The sequence below is a fragment of the Schistocerca nitens genome, chromosome 6 (genome assembly GCF_023898315.1).
Source record: "Schistocerca nitens isolate TAMUIC-IGC-003100 chromosome 6, iqSchNite1.1, whole genome shotgun sequence".
In the NCBI taxonomy this organism is placed as follows: Eukaryota; Metazoa; Arthropoda; class Insecta; order Orthoptera; family Acrididae; genus Schistocerca; species Schistocerca nitens.
The window spans coordinates 689,979,263-689,996,878 of NC_064619.1; the positions used below are offsets into that span (position 1 = coordinate 689,979,263).

Below are 17,616 nucleotides of genomic sequence, written 5' to 3' on the forward strand. Positions count from 1 at the left end.
AACACGAAATAAATCAAATCAAATCAAATCAAATCAAATAAACTGTGGCTTTTGTATCAAAATTACAATTGATTATGAATTTAACATGATGTTAAATCATTGTATTTGTGTGGGTGAGTGTTGAAGCCTGGTGTTAGCAGAATAATTTAAGAGGTTCAAGTAAATCAGAATAGATGTACCAAGTCTGAGTTTTAAATAGTATTACCATAATTATTTAACATAAAGCATAAATTTTCAATGAAAAACAACAATACTTTATAAAACTTCCTATAATATGTGCTTTAAGAAAGGATTTGTTAATGAAATGACAAATGCTACCAAATAAAGGTTTAGTTGGCAGGTAGTTCCAGAAAAAGGTATGAAGAAAATGTAGCACAATCACCAATTTTTACAGTAATGAGTTGATTCAGATGGCAAAAAATAGGAAATGAGACCATTCAGGGACAAAGTGTGGCATCTAGGAGTACAAGTGAAGAAAGACACAAAAAATACATACATATATACACAAAGAAACACGACAAGAACAACATAAAGTGACATATGCACATATAGTTTGAGGAAGGGGGGCAGGGGGACAGAGGAAAGAGGCATAAGGTGCAGAAGGTGGAAACTGTTCAAAAGAGGCATCCACTCATTATCTCATTTCAGTACTGCTATATAAGTAGCCTGACAGCACTGACCTGGGACTATCTGGTACTGGAAATCCATCCAGGGTCCATATGAACTGTGGTGGTGGATTCCCTGTTGCAACACATTTTAAAGATACAGCTGGGCCAGGTTGTAGAGTCTGTTCTGCAAACCAGTACAGCAGTTCTGGGCTAGCATCTGTAGTAGAAAAGCCTCATAAACACTTATAGATGAAGACACATCTGTTGATAGAAAGTTATTCTAATTGCTTAATTCTAATTATTTTGTGAAATATATAACATAACAGTTTTTGAGTCATTCTCATGATGACCTGAATGTGCAGTATTTTATCTCAATGTGATTTATTATGGTAATTATTTTTACCTGGACCACAATGTCACAGGCTAACGCATACTTCTTTTTTTTTCTATATATGGTCTCCTGAGAATGCTTTAATGACATCAACAATTAAAATGTGCAGTGTTAGGGCAGGGTAAGAATGTGTTGGTATTGCATACCCATTAAACTTTTACATTGGTATATTTTACACATAATAATAAACCAGACATGTCAAAATAATGTGCAGAATAGTTTTGGTTATAAGGCATTTTAAATTGCTCATACTGCGCATGTTTGGTACAAATGGGTAAAATAGAATCCTGTGCCATCATTGTATGAATCTGTTATGTATTTATCACTATTTTTGAGTTTGTTAGTGACCACAGCCTTGGGAAAAAAGTTCCAAATTGCTTCTGGGAATCAGTAAATTGTATCCCCATGTTTTTTTCTTGTTACAATAGAACTCAATTTTTTGAATTTGCAATCCTTGTAGCACAATAGATCAAGAAATTAGAGGAAAATCAGCAAGCTCAGTTAAAATTATTTGTTTACTGTTCTGTAAAACATGGCACCTCCCACAAAGCAGCCCACTTTGCTGTTTTCGGGAACAAGATGAGTTACTTACTGTCCAAAAGCAGCTGGAAATTGCTCTGACTACTATCAAATGATTGGAAGCTGCAGAAAATGAATGTGTTGGGAGAAGTACCAAGTGTCATGTAAAAGAGACACCAAAGATTTTATTCTCTCCTTTGTATACCGTCTCCTCTCCAGGAAATAAATGAGCTATTATTACTTATTGACTTGGCAGTCAGTAGTGACTCAGTGGTAGGTCTAGGGATCTGGTACAGGGAAGACAGGGAGTACGGAGAATACTGGTGCAGGGACAACAGGAAGTACGGAGAACTCAAAGTATTATACCCATTGCTGTGACTAACAAGTTCAAGGTGCTCTCTTCCACTGAGCTGAGCCACTGAGACGCACTTCACCTGATGAGAATCCTGCTGTGTCTATGTTAGGGTGAAGCATGTGCAGAAGGGTAGGCATTTGTTAAAGATCAGATGTTTGAATGAATGATAAATAATGGTACCACAAGTATACTCATTCAGTACGCAAGCTGACATTGAAAATGTTGCCAGACAGTGCTTCTGAAAGGAGAACTTGTGGCACCTTTATAGTACTACCTGGGCTGTGTAGTTGCTGATATAATGGACTAACTGTTGTATGAATGGCTTTCCAAATTACTGTTGCAGAAATGACATCAGACATGGCTAGCATAAATACTATTAAATTTAGACACTCACGCCCAGTCATCACCAAGCGCCAGCTGAGTGGAGGTCTATGTAAGTCTACACACTGAGATGAACCAGCCAGCTGCCAACATGAAACTCTGCTGTCAATAGGTGCAGACCAGTGCCTGGGCTTAGTCCAAATGCTGCCAACTTGGCATCTTTCTACCGGTGGGTCATGAGCTGGGTGACTGTCATCTGCAATGGTTGCCTTCCTGGCAGACTGGGGTACAAGCCAGGACTATCATCATATACCTGCCCAGCTGTTAACGTCTTGTATGAGCAAACACTATCACTGTCCATCACACAGTGAGGGCATATGCCTTCATCATCAACCATGCCAGAGGCTGTGATTTGACCTCACCTGCTCTGGTGTGCTTTCTGCAAAGCTGCAGAAACAGGCCAGCAGCTGATGCCACTTTCAACTGTCCATCACTTGCCATCACTGCAGCCCTGCATCACCACCTCTGCTACTAAGCTGACTACAGCACCTTGCCAGCCACTGCCATTGCACTGTGGCACAGGCAGTTTGCTGCTCTTCTGGTGGGCTATTGCTAAATCTGGCATGCCACAAAGGCCATGGCCATCTAGGTCACAAGGCCATTGTCTGACTTTCCAGTTCCATCTCCTTCGCTGTAATTGTTATGGAATTAAGGACTAATTCAACCAGCATGGTTTCCAAGAAGGTTCATCACCTGACATGTGCCATCACTCCACTGCAGCCCTCACTTGGAGGTAAACTGCCATACATCCTGACCTATCACAGCCAACTTCATCTTCCATCAGAATAGTTGCTCACTCTAGCTGCTATATTGTGATCTGAAGTCATACCTGTAGAGGAGTTTGAGAAGATCAGCCTTGCTTAGGGAAAGCAAAGCTCACAATCTACAGCATTGTCACAAGAACGGATTGTGGTCCCCTGGTTCTGAGCCGAGCAGAAAGATTGGACCATCAGACTTTAAAGATTCTGTGAAAAGCTAGGCTACGATGTCCTACACTTGTGCCACAGGGTTGAGGACTATAGGCTCCCCATAAATGGGTCTGTGGGGAACCGCACACCAAGGGGCTGCTACCAGATAGGTATATGTCTGTGGGTTCTGCACCACAGTATCTTAGTTTAGGCAATTCTCAGTCCAGTCCAGATAATGATAGCTGTAGGAGGCCACTAAGTATTAGGGTAAGATAAAAACAAATAACCCCCAAAAACGAGATTATTAAAATCCTAGTGATCAACAACTAAAGCATTCATGAATTTGAAGCACTCCTAAAAACAGTGGAGCTCTCATAATATTAGATACTGAAAGCTGGTAAAATGCAGAATTGAGATTTCTGGGGACAATTTAAATGTGTATTGAAAGGATAAGCTAACAGGAAATGGAGGTAGTGTATTTGTCACAAAGCAAGAAATGCAAATACTCCAAAGAGAAATTGCAGCAAGAGTGTTTGATCAAGACTCAATATCAAAGGTGGCCACAGTTTTATAATTGAATCTTTCAACTGACCACCAGATTCAACCCCAGATGAAACTGCACACTGGACTAACATTCCAGAAGACAATGGTTCAAATCCCTAGTCAGCCATCCTGAATTTCCCTACAATACTCACAATAAATGACAAGATGGTTCCTTTGAAAGAGTATGGCTGATTTTCTTCCCTGTCCTTTCTTAACATGAGCTCGTGCTCCAACTCTAATGACCACACTGTCATCAGGATGTTAAACACTAATCTTCCTTCCTTCCCAGGTGAAACCAAAAATTGTACATAAATATTCTGTTCAGTGGTCAGTACATTTCCAAACCTTATTGTCATAATTAGAGGATATTTTAAAAATCCAAAAATTAATTACAATATTTACAGTTTTGTGATGGCAGAAATTATGAACTTCAGTCCCATTTAAATTCCTGCACCACTGAAAAGATGAGTGAAATATATACAGCTGTGTTAGTCCTTCTTTTAATCATAATATATGGTAGATCTAGCAAAGGAAAATCCAGGATTGAATGTAACAATATAATGAAACAGAAAGTTTCTACTCACCATATATAGTGAAGATGCTGAGTTGCAGATAGGCACAACAAAAAGAGTGCCACAAATAAAGCTTTTGGCCAGTAAGGCTTTTGTCAAAAATAGACAACAGATACACACATACACACTGACACAAACACACACGACTGCAGTCTCAGGCAATGGAGGCCACACTGCGAGCAGCAGCACCAGTGCATGATGGGAATGGTGGCTGGGTGGGGCGGGGGAGGTGTAGTAGGGTAGGGATGGTGGGCAGTCACGTGCTGCTGAAAAGCATACAGGGAGAGGTGGAGAGAGGGTAAGGCAACTACTTGCAGTCGGGAGGTTAGACGGAGGGCAGTGGAGAGGTGAGGAGGGGAGGAGTAGTGGAAAAGAAGAGAAGCAAAAAGACAGGGAGCACTGGTGGAATGAGGACTGTGTAGAGCTGGAATGGGAACAGGGAAGGGGGTGGATGGGAGAGGACAATGACTAACAAAGTTGAGACCATGAGGGTACGGGAATGTAGGATATATTGCAGGGAGAGTTCCCACCTGTGCAATTCAGAAAAGTTGGTGTTTGTGGGAAGGATCCAGATGGTACAGGCTGTAAAGCAGTCATTGAAATGAAGGATGTCATGTTTGGCAGCATGCTCAGCAACAGGGTAGTACACTTGTTTCTTGTGCACAGTTTGTCGGCGGCCATTCATACGGACAGACAGCTTGTTGTTTGTCATAATCTACAGGGAATGCAGCACAGTCATTACATATCAGCTTGTAGATCACATGACTGGTTTTACAGGTAGCCCTGCCTTTAATGGGATAGGTGATGTTTGCGACCAGACTGGAGTAGGTGGTGGTGGGAAGATGTACAGAACAGGTCTTGCATCTAGGTATATCACAGGGGTGTGAGCCATGAGGTAAGGGGTTGGGAGCAGCGGTTGTTTAGGGATGGATGAGTATACTGTATAGGTTCGATGGATGGTGGAATACCACTATGGGAAGGGTGGGAAGGGTAGTGCACAGGACATTTCACATTTCAAGGCACGACGAGAGGTAGTCAAAACTCTGGCGAAGAATGTAATTCAGTTGCTTCAGTCCTGGGTGATACTGAGTTACGGGGGTATGCCCCACTGTGCCCAGACAGTAGGACTTTGAGAGATGTGGGAGACGGGAAAGATAAGGCACGGGAGATTTGTTTTTGTACAAGGTTGGGAGGATAATTACGGTCTGTGAAGGCTTCAGTGAGACTCTCAGTATAGCCATCTTTGAGATAGAGGTCAACATCTAGGGAGGTGGCTTATTGGGTTCAGTAGGACCAGGTGAAGTAAATTTCCCAAATCCCACGACATGCAAACCAACAGTACATCCATAGAAAGAACTGCAGTCCACCATCTAAAAGCTGATCCCAATCTTATAATCCTACATGGGATAAGGGCTCCACCACTGTTATTTTGAACTGCAAGGATTACCTGGCAGAAAGACTCTTCCAGCTGTCTGATACATCTATCTACAAGCCTTGCCACAGTGACCCCATTCCAGTAATCCACCAGATCTCCAGTCACTCCTCAAATCCTAAGGCCCATCCCAGAACCTCTCCCCAAAGTCCATATCTCTGCTCACCCCTACCACTACCCACACTCCTACCATCTACATGTTTCCTAAAGTCCATAAACCCAACCACCCAGCACGCCCAGTGTGACTGGTTACTGTGCCCCCTATTTCCTTCACTGACTCTCCACAGTTCCTGTCCCTTTACGACAAGGTGCCATGCTCGTCACTATTGATGCCACCTCCCTTTACACTAACATCCCGAATGCCCATTGTTTTACCGCTATCAAACGCTAAATTTCACAATGCCCAGTGGATCCCAAACCAACAATCTGCTTCCTATTCACCATGACCAACTGTATCCTCACCCACAATTACTTCTCCTTTGAAGCCATTACCAACAAACAAATCCGCAGTATGCCTATGGGCACCTGCATGTCAACTTCCTATGCCAATCTATTCATGGGCCATCTAGAGGAATCCAACCTAAATTGTGATCTGGATTGAGGGTGAGGACACCCTATCCACATTCCTCCAGAACCTCAACAACTTCTCCCCAATTTGCTTCACCTGGTCCTGCTCAACCCAACAAGCCACCTACCTAGATGTTGACCTCCACCTCAAAGATGGCTACATCAGTACCTCCGTCCATATCAAACCTATTAACGACCAGCAATATCTCACCTTCAACAGCTGCCACCCATTCCATACCAAGAAGTCCCTTCCATACAGCCTAGCCACCCATGGTTGTCGCATCTGCAGTGATGAGCGGTCCCTCTCGAAATATACTGAGGGTCTCACTGAAGCCTTCATAGACTGTAATTATCATCCCAATCTTGTACAAAATCAAATCTCCCGTGCCTTATCTTTCCAGTCTCCCACCACCCCCGAAAGGCCTACAATTTGGCCACAGAGTAGCATTCCCTTCGTAACTCAGTATCACCCAGGACTGGAGCAACTGAATTACATTCTTTGCCAGGGTTTTGACTATCTCTGATCGTGACCTGAAATGAGAAATGTCCGGCCCACTATCCTTCACACCCCTCCCACATTGGTATTCTGCCATCCACCAAACCTACACAACATACGTGTTCATCCCTAGACAACCGCTGTCCCCAACCCTTTACCTCATGGCTCACACCCCTGTGATATACCTAGATGCAAAACCTGTCCTGTACATCTTCCCATCACCACCAGCTCCAGTCCGGTCACAAACATCACCTATACCATTAAATGCAGGGCTACCTGTGAAACCAGTCATGTGATCTGTGGTGTCACCGCCAGACACCACACTTGCTAGGTGGTAGCCTTTAAATCGGCCGCGGTCCGTTAGTATACGGCGGACCCGCGTGTCGCCACTGTCAGTAATTGCAGACCGAGCGCCACCACACAGCAGGTCTAGAGAGACGTACTGGCACTCGCCCCAGTTGTACAGCCGACTTTGCCTGAGATGGATTACTGACAAATACACTCTCATTTGCCGAGACGATAGTTAGCATAGCCTTCAGCTACATTTGCTACGACCTAGCAAGGCGCCGTATTCAATTGATATTGAGATTCTATTAATGTATCATCAAGAGCGATGTTCTACAAATGTGGATTAAAGTTAAGTATTCCAGAAGCTACGTACTTTTCTTTATAGCATTCATTACGTATCCTGTTTCAGACCTCACGCCAGCCTGCGTGAGTTTAAGCGCGTGCCTTTCGGCTTCCTCTCATTGTGTCTAGGCTGTCTTGTCTAGACACAACATGATCTACAAGCTGAGAGGTAACGACTGTGTTGGATTCTCTGTAGGCATGACAACCAACAAGCTGTCTGTCCGTATGAATGGCCACCGACAAACTGTGGACAAGAAACAAGTGGACTACCCTGTTTGTGAGCATGCTGCCAAACATGACATCCTTCATTTCAACGACTGCTTCACAGCCTGTACCATCTGGATCCTTCCCAACAACACCAACTTTTCTGAATTGTGCAGGTGGGGACTTTCCCTGCAATGTATCCTACATTCCCGTAACCCTCCTTGCCACAACTTCGTTAGCCATTGTCCTCTCCCATCCACCCCCTTCCCTTTTCCCATTCCAGCACTACACAGGCCTCATTCCATCATCACACCCCATCTTTTTACTTCTCTCCTTTCCCGCTAAGTGACCCCCCCCCCCCCTCCTCACCTCTCCACTGCCCTCTGTCTAACCTCCAGACTGCAAATAGCTGACCTACCCTCTCTCCACCTCGCCCTACACACTCCCCCAGCACGTCACTGTCCACCACCCCTACCCTACTATCCCTCCCCCTCCCTACCCCAGCATCCTCCTTACTCCCCATCCAGTCACCACCTCCATCATGCACTGGTGCTGCTGCTCACAGTGTGGCTTCAGTTGCCTGAGACTGCAATCGTTTGTGTGAATTGTATAAGTGTGTATGGGAGTGTCTGTCGTCTGTTTTTGACAGAGGCCTTATTGGTTGAAATCTTTATTTGTACCAGTCTTTTTGTTGTGCCTACCTCCAACTCAGCATCTCCACTGTATGGTGAGAAGCGACTTTCCTTTTCATTATATTGGTATATGGTAGATCTCTAGAATAAAAAACTGTAGTTGAAAGAGCACAGGTCACACCCATCTACAAGAAGGGCAGCAGCAGAGATCCATAAAACCACCATAAAATATCTTTGTTGTCAGACTATAATACTATCATAGAACATGTTCCAAGTTCAAACATTATGAGGTAAATTGAACAGGATGACCTCCTCTATGACAACTGACATGGATTCTGAAGGCATAGGTCATGTGAAATGTGACACACATTTTCTCACAAGACATCACAAAACCCATAGGTTAAGAAAGTCAAGTAGTTCTTGCCTTTCAAAAAGTAACTCATTCAGTATCAAATCAACATTTATTAGCATGATCATATGGGTATCAAATAAAATTTGTAACTTGTAAGAAGGACACAACATATAACTTTAGACAGAGGATCACTGACAGAAGTAGAACTCATTTCTGGCCTTCCCCAGAGAAGTAAGTTGAGATCCTTTTTGTTCACTTTGTATATTAATGACATGGCAGTCAATATTAACAGCAACCTCAGATTTTCTGCAGACAATGCAGTTACCTGTAATAATCTTCTGTCTGAAGAAAGCTACACAAATATTCCATCAGATTTTGATAAGATTTCAAAGTGGTGCAAAGAATGGCAAGTTGTTTTAAATATTCAGAAATGTCAACCTTCGCAATATTTTCCGCAAAATGTTAGAAGTAGTTTGAGGATTTGTCAGAGCCCGCCAGAAAACAGGCGTGTGTGCAGCTATGATGATGTAAGAAGCCCGTATGTTTGTACGTACATAGCTTTCTTACATTTCATTGTAAAGGAAACAGGACACCCGAGGATGCTCCAACAGCATAGGAATTTGGTAAACCATACTAAAATGCATAATTCGGCTTAAAGTGCACATTATTATGCCCAGAGTCACAAATAATTATGCCCAAACCTGTTATTAAGCTTTCCAGTGTGGTTTTCAGGATGCAAACTGTCTCTGAGTACCAGTACTGTAGTACCTTACGTTTGGTTCTTTATTATGCTGCCGGTCACTGTGGCCGAGCGGTTCTAGGCGGTTCAGTCTGGAACCGCGCTGCTGCTACGGACACAGGTTCGAATCCTGCCTCGGGCATGGATGTGTATGATGTCCTTAGGTTAGTTAGGTTTAAATAGTTCTAAGTCTAGGGGACTGGTGACCTCAGATGTTAAGTCCCAAAATAGTGCTTGGAGCATTTTGCATTTTTATTACGATGTAATGCCATACATGCCACAAGATGAAAACATGCACTTGAAATTCAGGAAACAGTTGAAATTAACTATTTGGAATGAAACACTTTGTTTCACATTAATTTACTGCCTGTGCGGAAAAGATTAATAAAAGACAAATTTCTTTAACAAATCGACAAAAATAGCTTCATTGTTCCCCAAGACGATTAATGCTTGACTTCAAAAAATGTGGAAATATAATAAAATCAGAATCTGAAACTAGTAACATATTTCAGCCTTCCGTAATTATGTGAATGTATTTTAATTCAACTGATAACTCTCAGCTACAGAAATCTGTTTTGTTTTCATTTGACATGAGAGTTGTAAACAAGAGGAAACAGCAACATTACTAAACGTAAACATGGGTCACGTGGAGACTAGGCCCCTCTCCACCACACTGCACATGCGTGAATCTGGCATCTTGGGTGCGCCAGAAAATTTTTTTTGGATAGCATTGTCTGTTTGGTTGTACTGCTGATTCAGTTAACAGCCGCACTTCAAGTAGCCAGAAGCGGGAGAATGTACTGCTCATACGTGATTCAACTGTGCATGTGCATGAGCTTGCTAGCAACTGCCCAAAAGAACCTAATGTAATCAGTTGTGGCATCACGCTCATCGGAAGCAGTTTGTTGTGTATTGCATAGTTTTTGTCCTAAATCTTTTGACACATTTTGCTGTGGCAAACACTTTTTGCACTGTGTTTGGTTGTTTTACATGGTGCATTTTGGTTTTCTCCTCTCGTTTATGTTTTATTGCTGCAGAATTATTCTGCAGTAGTGGGATACAGTAAAATTCTGTGTTAAAATAGCAGTTCCTACAAGTTAAAATTACAAAAGTTTAACTGAAAACTAAAGCAATGAAAAATTCCTGGGTTTTCCTGGTTTTCTCCTAGGTGAAAAAACTCCCAGTTTTTTCCCAGATTTCGTGGTTGTCCCAGGACATATACACCCTGAAAGCAGTGCAGCACAAATGTCACATGTTAGTTTGCTCCATGAGAGTCAAAGAGATACTGAAAAACTTGTGCTGGTAGAAACCTACAGATACACACTAACTATCCTGCAAAAGCCTACTTACAACGATTCAAGGTGCTGAACTAAGTGAGGCATCTAGGAACACCACAACCCCATACATATCACTTCCGTACAAACTGTGAAGACAAGACTGAACAAATTAAAGTGTGTATAGAGACATTTAAGTAGTTATTCTTTCTGTACTCCATATGTGAATGGAATGGGAAGAAACCCTAATAATTGTTCAATATGATGTACTCTTTGCCACTCATTTCACAGTGGTTTGCAAAACATAGATATAGATGTAGGTATACATCATAAAATTCTTGGATGTGAGTGGTTTATCGCCACCAAAAAATTTATCCATTGCCAGTGAAGGTTTGTAGAACTTCTGTTATTTCATTTATAGCAGGTAAGAAAGGGACAACTGGATCCAACTGTGCCACACTTCTCCCGAAGGTGACATATGTGGAGGACACCATGAAACTCCTACCCAGATGAAAACATTCAGTAACGTCACAATATCATCTTGGGCTATCTTCAAGTAAAGGTATATGAAATAACTGATGCCATAGCCATGTCAGAAACAGAGTAAAACATGGCATGTTTTTTAAGTGCATGTTAATGAGACATGGGTCCACCACTTAGTGTCAGAACAATAACAGTAATCGAAGCAACAGCTGGAAACTAGTGAACTTGCACCAAGGAAGATGAAGACAGTTTTATCAATAAGAAATGTGATCAGTGATTTATGTGATTGCAAAGGGATTCTTTTTATTGATTATCTTCCAAATAGTAAAGTAATCGCTGATGATTACTGAAAAAATATTATAGACTGTGTAATGAAAAACTAGAACAGAGTTACTATCCCACTGACAGATTTTGGTACCTCTTGCCTTCCATACATTCCTACATCTGAGGAAAACATTGGAAGTCCAATGAAGATGTTATGAAAATAAGTGTGTGATGGAATATACTCACAGGGGTGGGGGTGGTGGATGGGTGGGGGTGGTGGAGTGGTGGGGAGGAGAGGAGGGTTGAGCAGAGTGCATGCAGTGAGTTAAGAGGAATTACATTAAAAAATAATGGTATAAGCAAATAGGAAACTTTAGTCATCATTAGTGACAGTATAGTGGTAGCAGTGAAGTGTGAATATCTGTGCAAATATATTATTAAATCAGTAAACAGAGCCTTCAGAAATATGGAAAGGGTTGAGAACTGCACATACAAAAAACGACACTATATTACAAAATATACTGGTTTCTACATACAAAGGAAATATCTCAAACCTTATTGTTATAATCCTCACTTAGGACTAACAATGTTTACTGAACACAAGTAAATTATGTAATAACAAATTAAAATTGTCTATTAGTCAACAAATGAAAAGTAATTGTTCTTGGTGTAGTAGTCATCTGAGCCACAAAAACTAGCACGAGGAAGATCCTGATTAAACTGAGTGAAACCTAAGCATTTAGTAATTGAAAGTTCCATTACACTTAGCTGCCATTGAAACCGTAAATTTACAATTTACAGCAACATGCACACAATAAAAAGTTGCAGTGATAAGAGTTCACAGGTAGAGACAAATTGGATAAAAGCAACTCTGGTAAAAACCACCTCTAGATAGCCTTATATTTGTGTACTACAGAAGCTCATGTGACGAGCCTGCAACATTGGCCATGTTCCTATCACATATGCCATCACAGGATGAGGGGGTGATGTAATGGGTATTGGTATGTCTGAATCTTCCATTCACAGGTCTTGTGAGATTACTAAACTTATGATAATTGAGAAAGTTATGTATCAAATCTGATAAGTCTACACCAAATGATGTGACTGAAATAAAACAAAAGCACACTTGTAACAATGATTTTATGCCTGAACTTTGAACAAGTTTGAAACATGCAAAATAAATGACATTTTAGACTGCCACAAATAGTGCCAATATAGTGTGTGCTTTTCACCAGCAGCAATACAACCAATAGAGTGAAATTTGATGCTATTAAAGACTGAGTCTTTGGACTTGATAAAAAAATAAATGTCATTCTTCTTGCAAACCTGATACCAGTGGTATAAGGCTCTGTGTTGGAGTACCGTGAGCAGAAATGTGCCTTCTGAGAGCACGTCAAACATGCTTTGTGGGATTCAGGTAGGACATTAAGTTATCTGTTCCATTTGCTAAATTAAACAATGGAAAATCCAGGATGGAATAATGACAGTATTATGAAGAGGATAGATTGCTACTCACCATGTAGTGGAGATGGTGAGTCACAGACAGGCACAACGAAAAGACTTCTAAACAAGTAAGCTTTCAGCCAAAAGGCCTTCTTCTGAAATGGACAACATGCACACACATTCACACAAAAACAACTCGCAACACGCATGACCACCATCTCTGGCTGCCAATGCAAGACTATGAGCAACAGCACTTGATGGGAGAAGCTATGTGGATGGTAGGGATAAGGAAGCTGGTATGGGAAGTGGGAAGGATAGCAGGGTATGGGTGGGGGACAATGAAGTGGAACTTGTGGGAACATACAGGGACGTGATGGGGGTAGGGCAGCTGGATGCAGACAGGAGGCGGGAGGAGTGAGGAGCCGAAAATGGAGAAGTAAAAAGGCTGTGGGTGCATTGGTGGAATAGAGGCCATGTAGTGCTCGAGTGGGAAAAGGGAGGAGATAGGTGGGTGAAGGACAGTGACTACTGGAGGTTAAGGCCAGGAGGTTATGGGAACTTAGGATATATTGCAAAGAGAGTTCCCACATGTGCAGTTCAGAAAAGCTAGTGTTAATGGGAACGATTCAGATGACGCAGGCTGTGAACCAGTCATTGAAGTGAAGAATGTTGTGATTCGCAGCATACTCAGCAACTGGGCCGTCTAGCTGTTACTTGGCCTGGCCACGGTCTGTCAGTGGACATTCATGAGGACAGAGAGCTTGTTGGTTGTCATCAACACACAGAATGCAGCACAGTGGTTGCAGTTTAGTTTGTAGATCACATAACTGCTTTCACAAGTAGCCCTGCCTTTTATGGGATAGGTTATGCTTGTGACCAGACTGGAGTAGCCTATTACCCACAACCTACCCTCCTACATAAAAAAAAAAACCATCACTCTTGTCACCAGCACCCACGGAATTGGAGCTGTGACCTGATGATGATGATGATGATGGATCAAAAATTATGTTACTTGGGTCAAAAGTTTGTCCCTATACCCAGTACATCGATGTTACCATTGACCGACATATTATCTTTATTATCTGACCATTTTTCCTATAAAGTGTGTGTGGGAATGGTGAGGCTAGAAGTCTTACAACATTGCAGGTCACACTCTGTAAGTTATACTTATTGGATTGCAGGTTTACAGTGGATGGATAGAAAATATGCATGTGTGTGGTAATTAATATGTGGAAAGTTTACTTCACGTAACCTTGGACAGGGAAGGCTGCACAAAAGCCTTAAGATGCACTACAGGCTTTTTCAGCAGACTCTGACATTTCACTCGTCACTTAGAAGCGTAGTGATACAGAGCAGCAGGCTCCATACCAGATTCTAAAGCAGTAAATAAGTTCTGTTCAGTGGCAACCAACTGGCCTCATTCTCTGCATACCCTGCTTAGTACCTACCATCATTTGTGGTGACACACTTCTTTTCAAGTTGCCCTGACTGCTTTTTCTTGCATTCCCTGCAAGAATGTCTGCATTATGAGGACAAGTATTGTAAGTGTTTACACAGAGGCCATATTGTAAAAGTATGCCATAGCTCAGTGGAACCATGAATCCCCACCAGACAATTCAAATTAATAACATTTCAGGAAGTGATCGTGTGTTGACACCATTAAAAATTCTGTTACACGCAAAAGAGCAAGAGACTCTGGTGACTTTTCTTTTTGATGCTAATGCACTGATCTCAGTCACCAACTGGCATACACACTTAAGTGTGGGCAATTTAAGTTGTGGGTGGTGTACAGCCATCATGAAGTGGTACTCCTGACTCATGTGCAACTAACTGTCACTTCTAATCAGGTGTCTTGGATTTTGTCATTTTCAGGCAGATTCATTGATCAAAAACATTTCTGGTCTCTGCTTTTGGATCTATGTCATGAATTGCACTACACTGATTCTTTGGTCCCCTTTGAGGCCATTGATATAGTTTGTGCACAATTTGCACGACTATTTGAATCAGGTTTAGGGAAGGTGGTTGAGAATCAGGCCCACAGCAACAGAAAGTCCATATTTTGCAAAATTCACCTGATTACATTGACTGAGGTTAAGATTGAATAGTGCGTATTAGAACAACAACTTTTGTCCCATTTCTTACAGTCATTTGGTTTGTCTCTTTGGCTCTGTAGAGATTTGACACAAATCTTTGATGCACAACAAACATTGATCCTTATCCCTTGCTTTGTCCAGATGAACTGTTTTCCAAACTTTTAACAGGAACAGTTTTCTTAAACTGATGTAGCAGAGGCATATTTTTAGTTGCCTCTTGATGAAGACTTAAGGAAGATTTTAGTTTTGAAAAAACCATTCAGACTGTATCAATATAACAGGTTGTCTTTTTGCATTGCTAGCATGATCCCATATTCTAGGGAGTTCTTGAACAAGCTATAGCAGGAATTCTGTATTGTGTGAATTATCTTGCCAATATTCCACATCTGAACATTTTCACAACCTAAGTCTGGTTCTTGCTGCCCTTGCACAGAAAGGTCTACAGTATAACTTTTCAAAATGATTACAGAAACATACCGTATGTACAGCCACTTCAGTTGCACAAAATTTTGTCAGTTGATCATGGTTTCGACTGCACTAGGGCAATAAGCTATATATGTATCTTTTTATTCTGATGAGGATTGCCCTAGTGCAGTCAAAACTGTGATCAATTGACAAAATTTTGTGCAACCAAAGTGGCTGTACTTATGTTTCAGTAATTAAATAGCAAATGGTTGCTGGATCACAGCCAATAACATGTTTAAAATTTTCGAAATGAGCCTGCCTTCAACTGGTGATCACTCACTCAGATTATATTCTCAGTGCAGAGGACCCTCCGTCCAGCAGAGAACATGTAGAGACTACTCAGAACATGCCTGTGCCTAAATACATAAAGGATCTTAAACTATTCTAGGAAAAGTGAATTACTGTGTTTAATTTATTTCCTAAGCCGCCTCCAGAGCCCACCTACTAAATCATCTCTGTAAAAAGGGATGCTATCTGGATTTTTAGACGTTCACCAATCAGCATCTTGCCTTGTCACTTGCCAGCTCCCCTTGCCATTGGTGTTGGCAACTTTCCCACACGGAACAGGGGTTTTTCTTTCCCATATGCTAATGGATGGTATGGAGAGACTAATCTCATATATGTCAAAGGCACTTACTCCAGCTAAAGAACATTCTTAATGCATTGAAAAGGAAGTGTTGGCTATCATCTTTGGTGTCCATAAATTTCACATCTTTCTGTACGGTCGCAAATTTTATCTATCACCGACCATAAACTGCTTGCCATTTTTTGGAGGTAAGCAAAATTGTGAATGTATATGGCTTATTGCCTTCATCAATGGGCTCTCTATTTGACAAGTTTCCAATGCTCCATACACTATCATAATTTTTACATAGTTTATACACTGAAGAATCAAAGAAACTGGTACTCCTGCCTAATATTGTGTAGGGCCGCTGTGAGCTTGCAGAAATGGTGCAACATGATGTGGCATGCACTCAACTAATGTCTGAAGTAGTGCTGGAGGGAACAGACACCATGAATCCTGCAGGGCTGTCCATAAATCCATAAGAGTATGAGAGGGTGGAGATCTCTTCTAAACAGCACATTGCAAGGCATCCCAGATACACTCAATAATGTTCATGTTTGGGGAGTTTGGTGGCCAGTGAAGTGTTTAAACACAGAAGGGTGTTCTTGAAGCCACTCTTGGCCATTTTGGACATGTAGGGTATTGCATTGACCTGCTGTAATTGTCCAAATCTGTTGGAATGCACAATGGACATGAAAAATCTCCACTTCATCACTACCTCGGAGATGCTGTGTCCCATTACTCATGTGCCGACTGTAACACCACATTAAAATTCACTTAAATCTTGATAACCTGCCCTTGTAGCTGTAGTAACTGATCTAACAACTGCTCCATACACTTGTTGTCTTATATATGCACTGACATCCACAGCGCCGTATTCTGCCTGTTTACATATATCTGTATTTGAATACACATGTCTATAACAGTTTCTTTGGTGCTTCAGTTTAGCTCTTTTTGTATGGGGAACTAGGATAGCGTTTGCATTAGATAGCACCAAGACACAAGTATGTCCATGAGTTGGGTTCCATTCTCGGTATTTCATGCATTTACACTTGATGAGAGGATTGATAGGGTTGCACTCAGTCTTATGATGCCAACTGAAGAGCTACCTGAGCGAGAAGTAGCAGCTGCAAGGCCTAGGAAGTTAACAATGGCCATGAGAGTAGTAATGTTGATCTCATACCCCTCCACATCGCATCAAATGGTGCTATTGGGGCAGAGAATAACATAGTGGATGGTCAGTACATCAGAAAGGTCCACAGTTTTGCAAGTTCACTTTTGATACGTCCAGGGTCATATTGTGCTTAGTCCCTGACCAATTTTGATCGATTTCATGATAAAAATCTACAAATTTTGTCAGTATATAGGAACATACTGGGGGCTATATCCTGAGTTAAAAGAAAAAAAAGCCTTAAAATGAAAACGATTTCTTTTAACAAAGAAATATGATGATTATAATGATGTTTGGTTTGTGGGGCACTCAACTGCACGGTTATCAGCGCCCATACAAATTCCCAATCTTTGCTCAGTCCAGTCTCGCCGTCTTCAGGAATGATGAGGACAACACAAACACCCAGTCATCTCGAGGCATGTGAAAATCCCTGACCCCACCGGGAATCAAACCCAGAACCCCGTGCTCGGGAAGCGAGAACACAACCGCGACTGTGAGACCATGAGCTGCGGACTTTAACCAAGAAATA

General features: G+C 41.7%; 1 protein-coding gene across 1 annotated transcript in view; it reads right to left on the bottom strand.

The window, feature by feature from the left end:
* LOC126263571 (Down syndrome cell adhesion molecule-like protein Dscam2) overlaps nt 1-17,616 on the bottom strand; it is a 371,182-nt gene that overhangs the window by 224,296 nt on the left and 129,270 nt on the right. Inside the window, exon 8 of the mRNA XM_049960663.1 lies at nt 681-825. Within this exon, the coding sequence (XP_049816620.1) occupies nt 681-825 (145 nt within the window). The remainder of the gene's footprint in view (nt 1-680; nt 826-17,616) is intronic.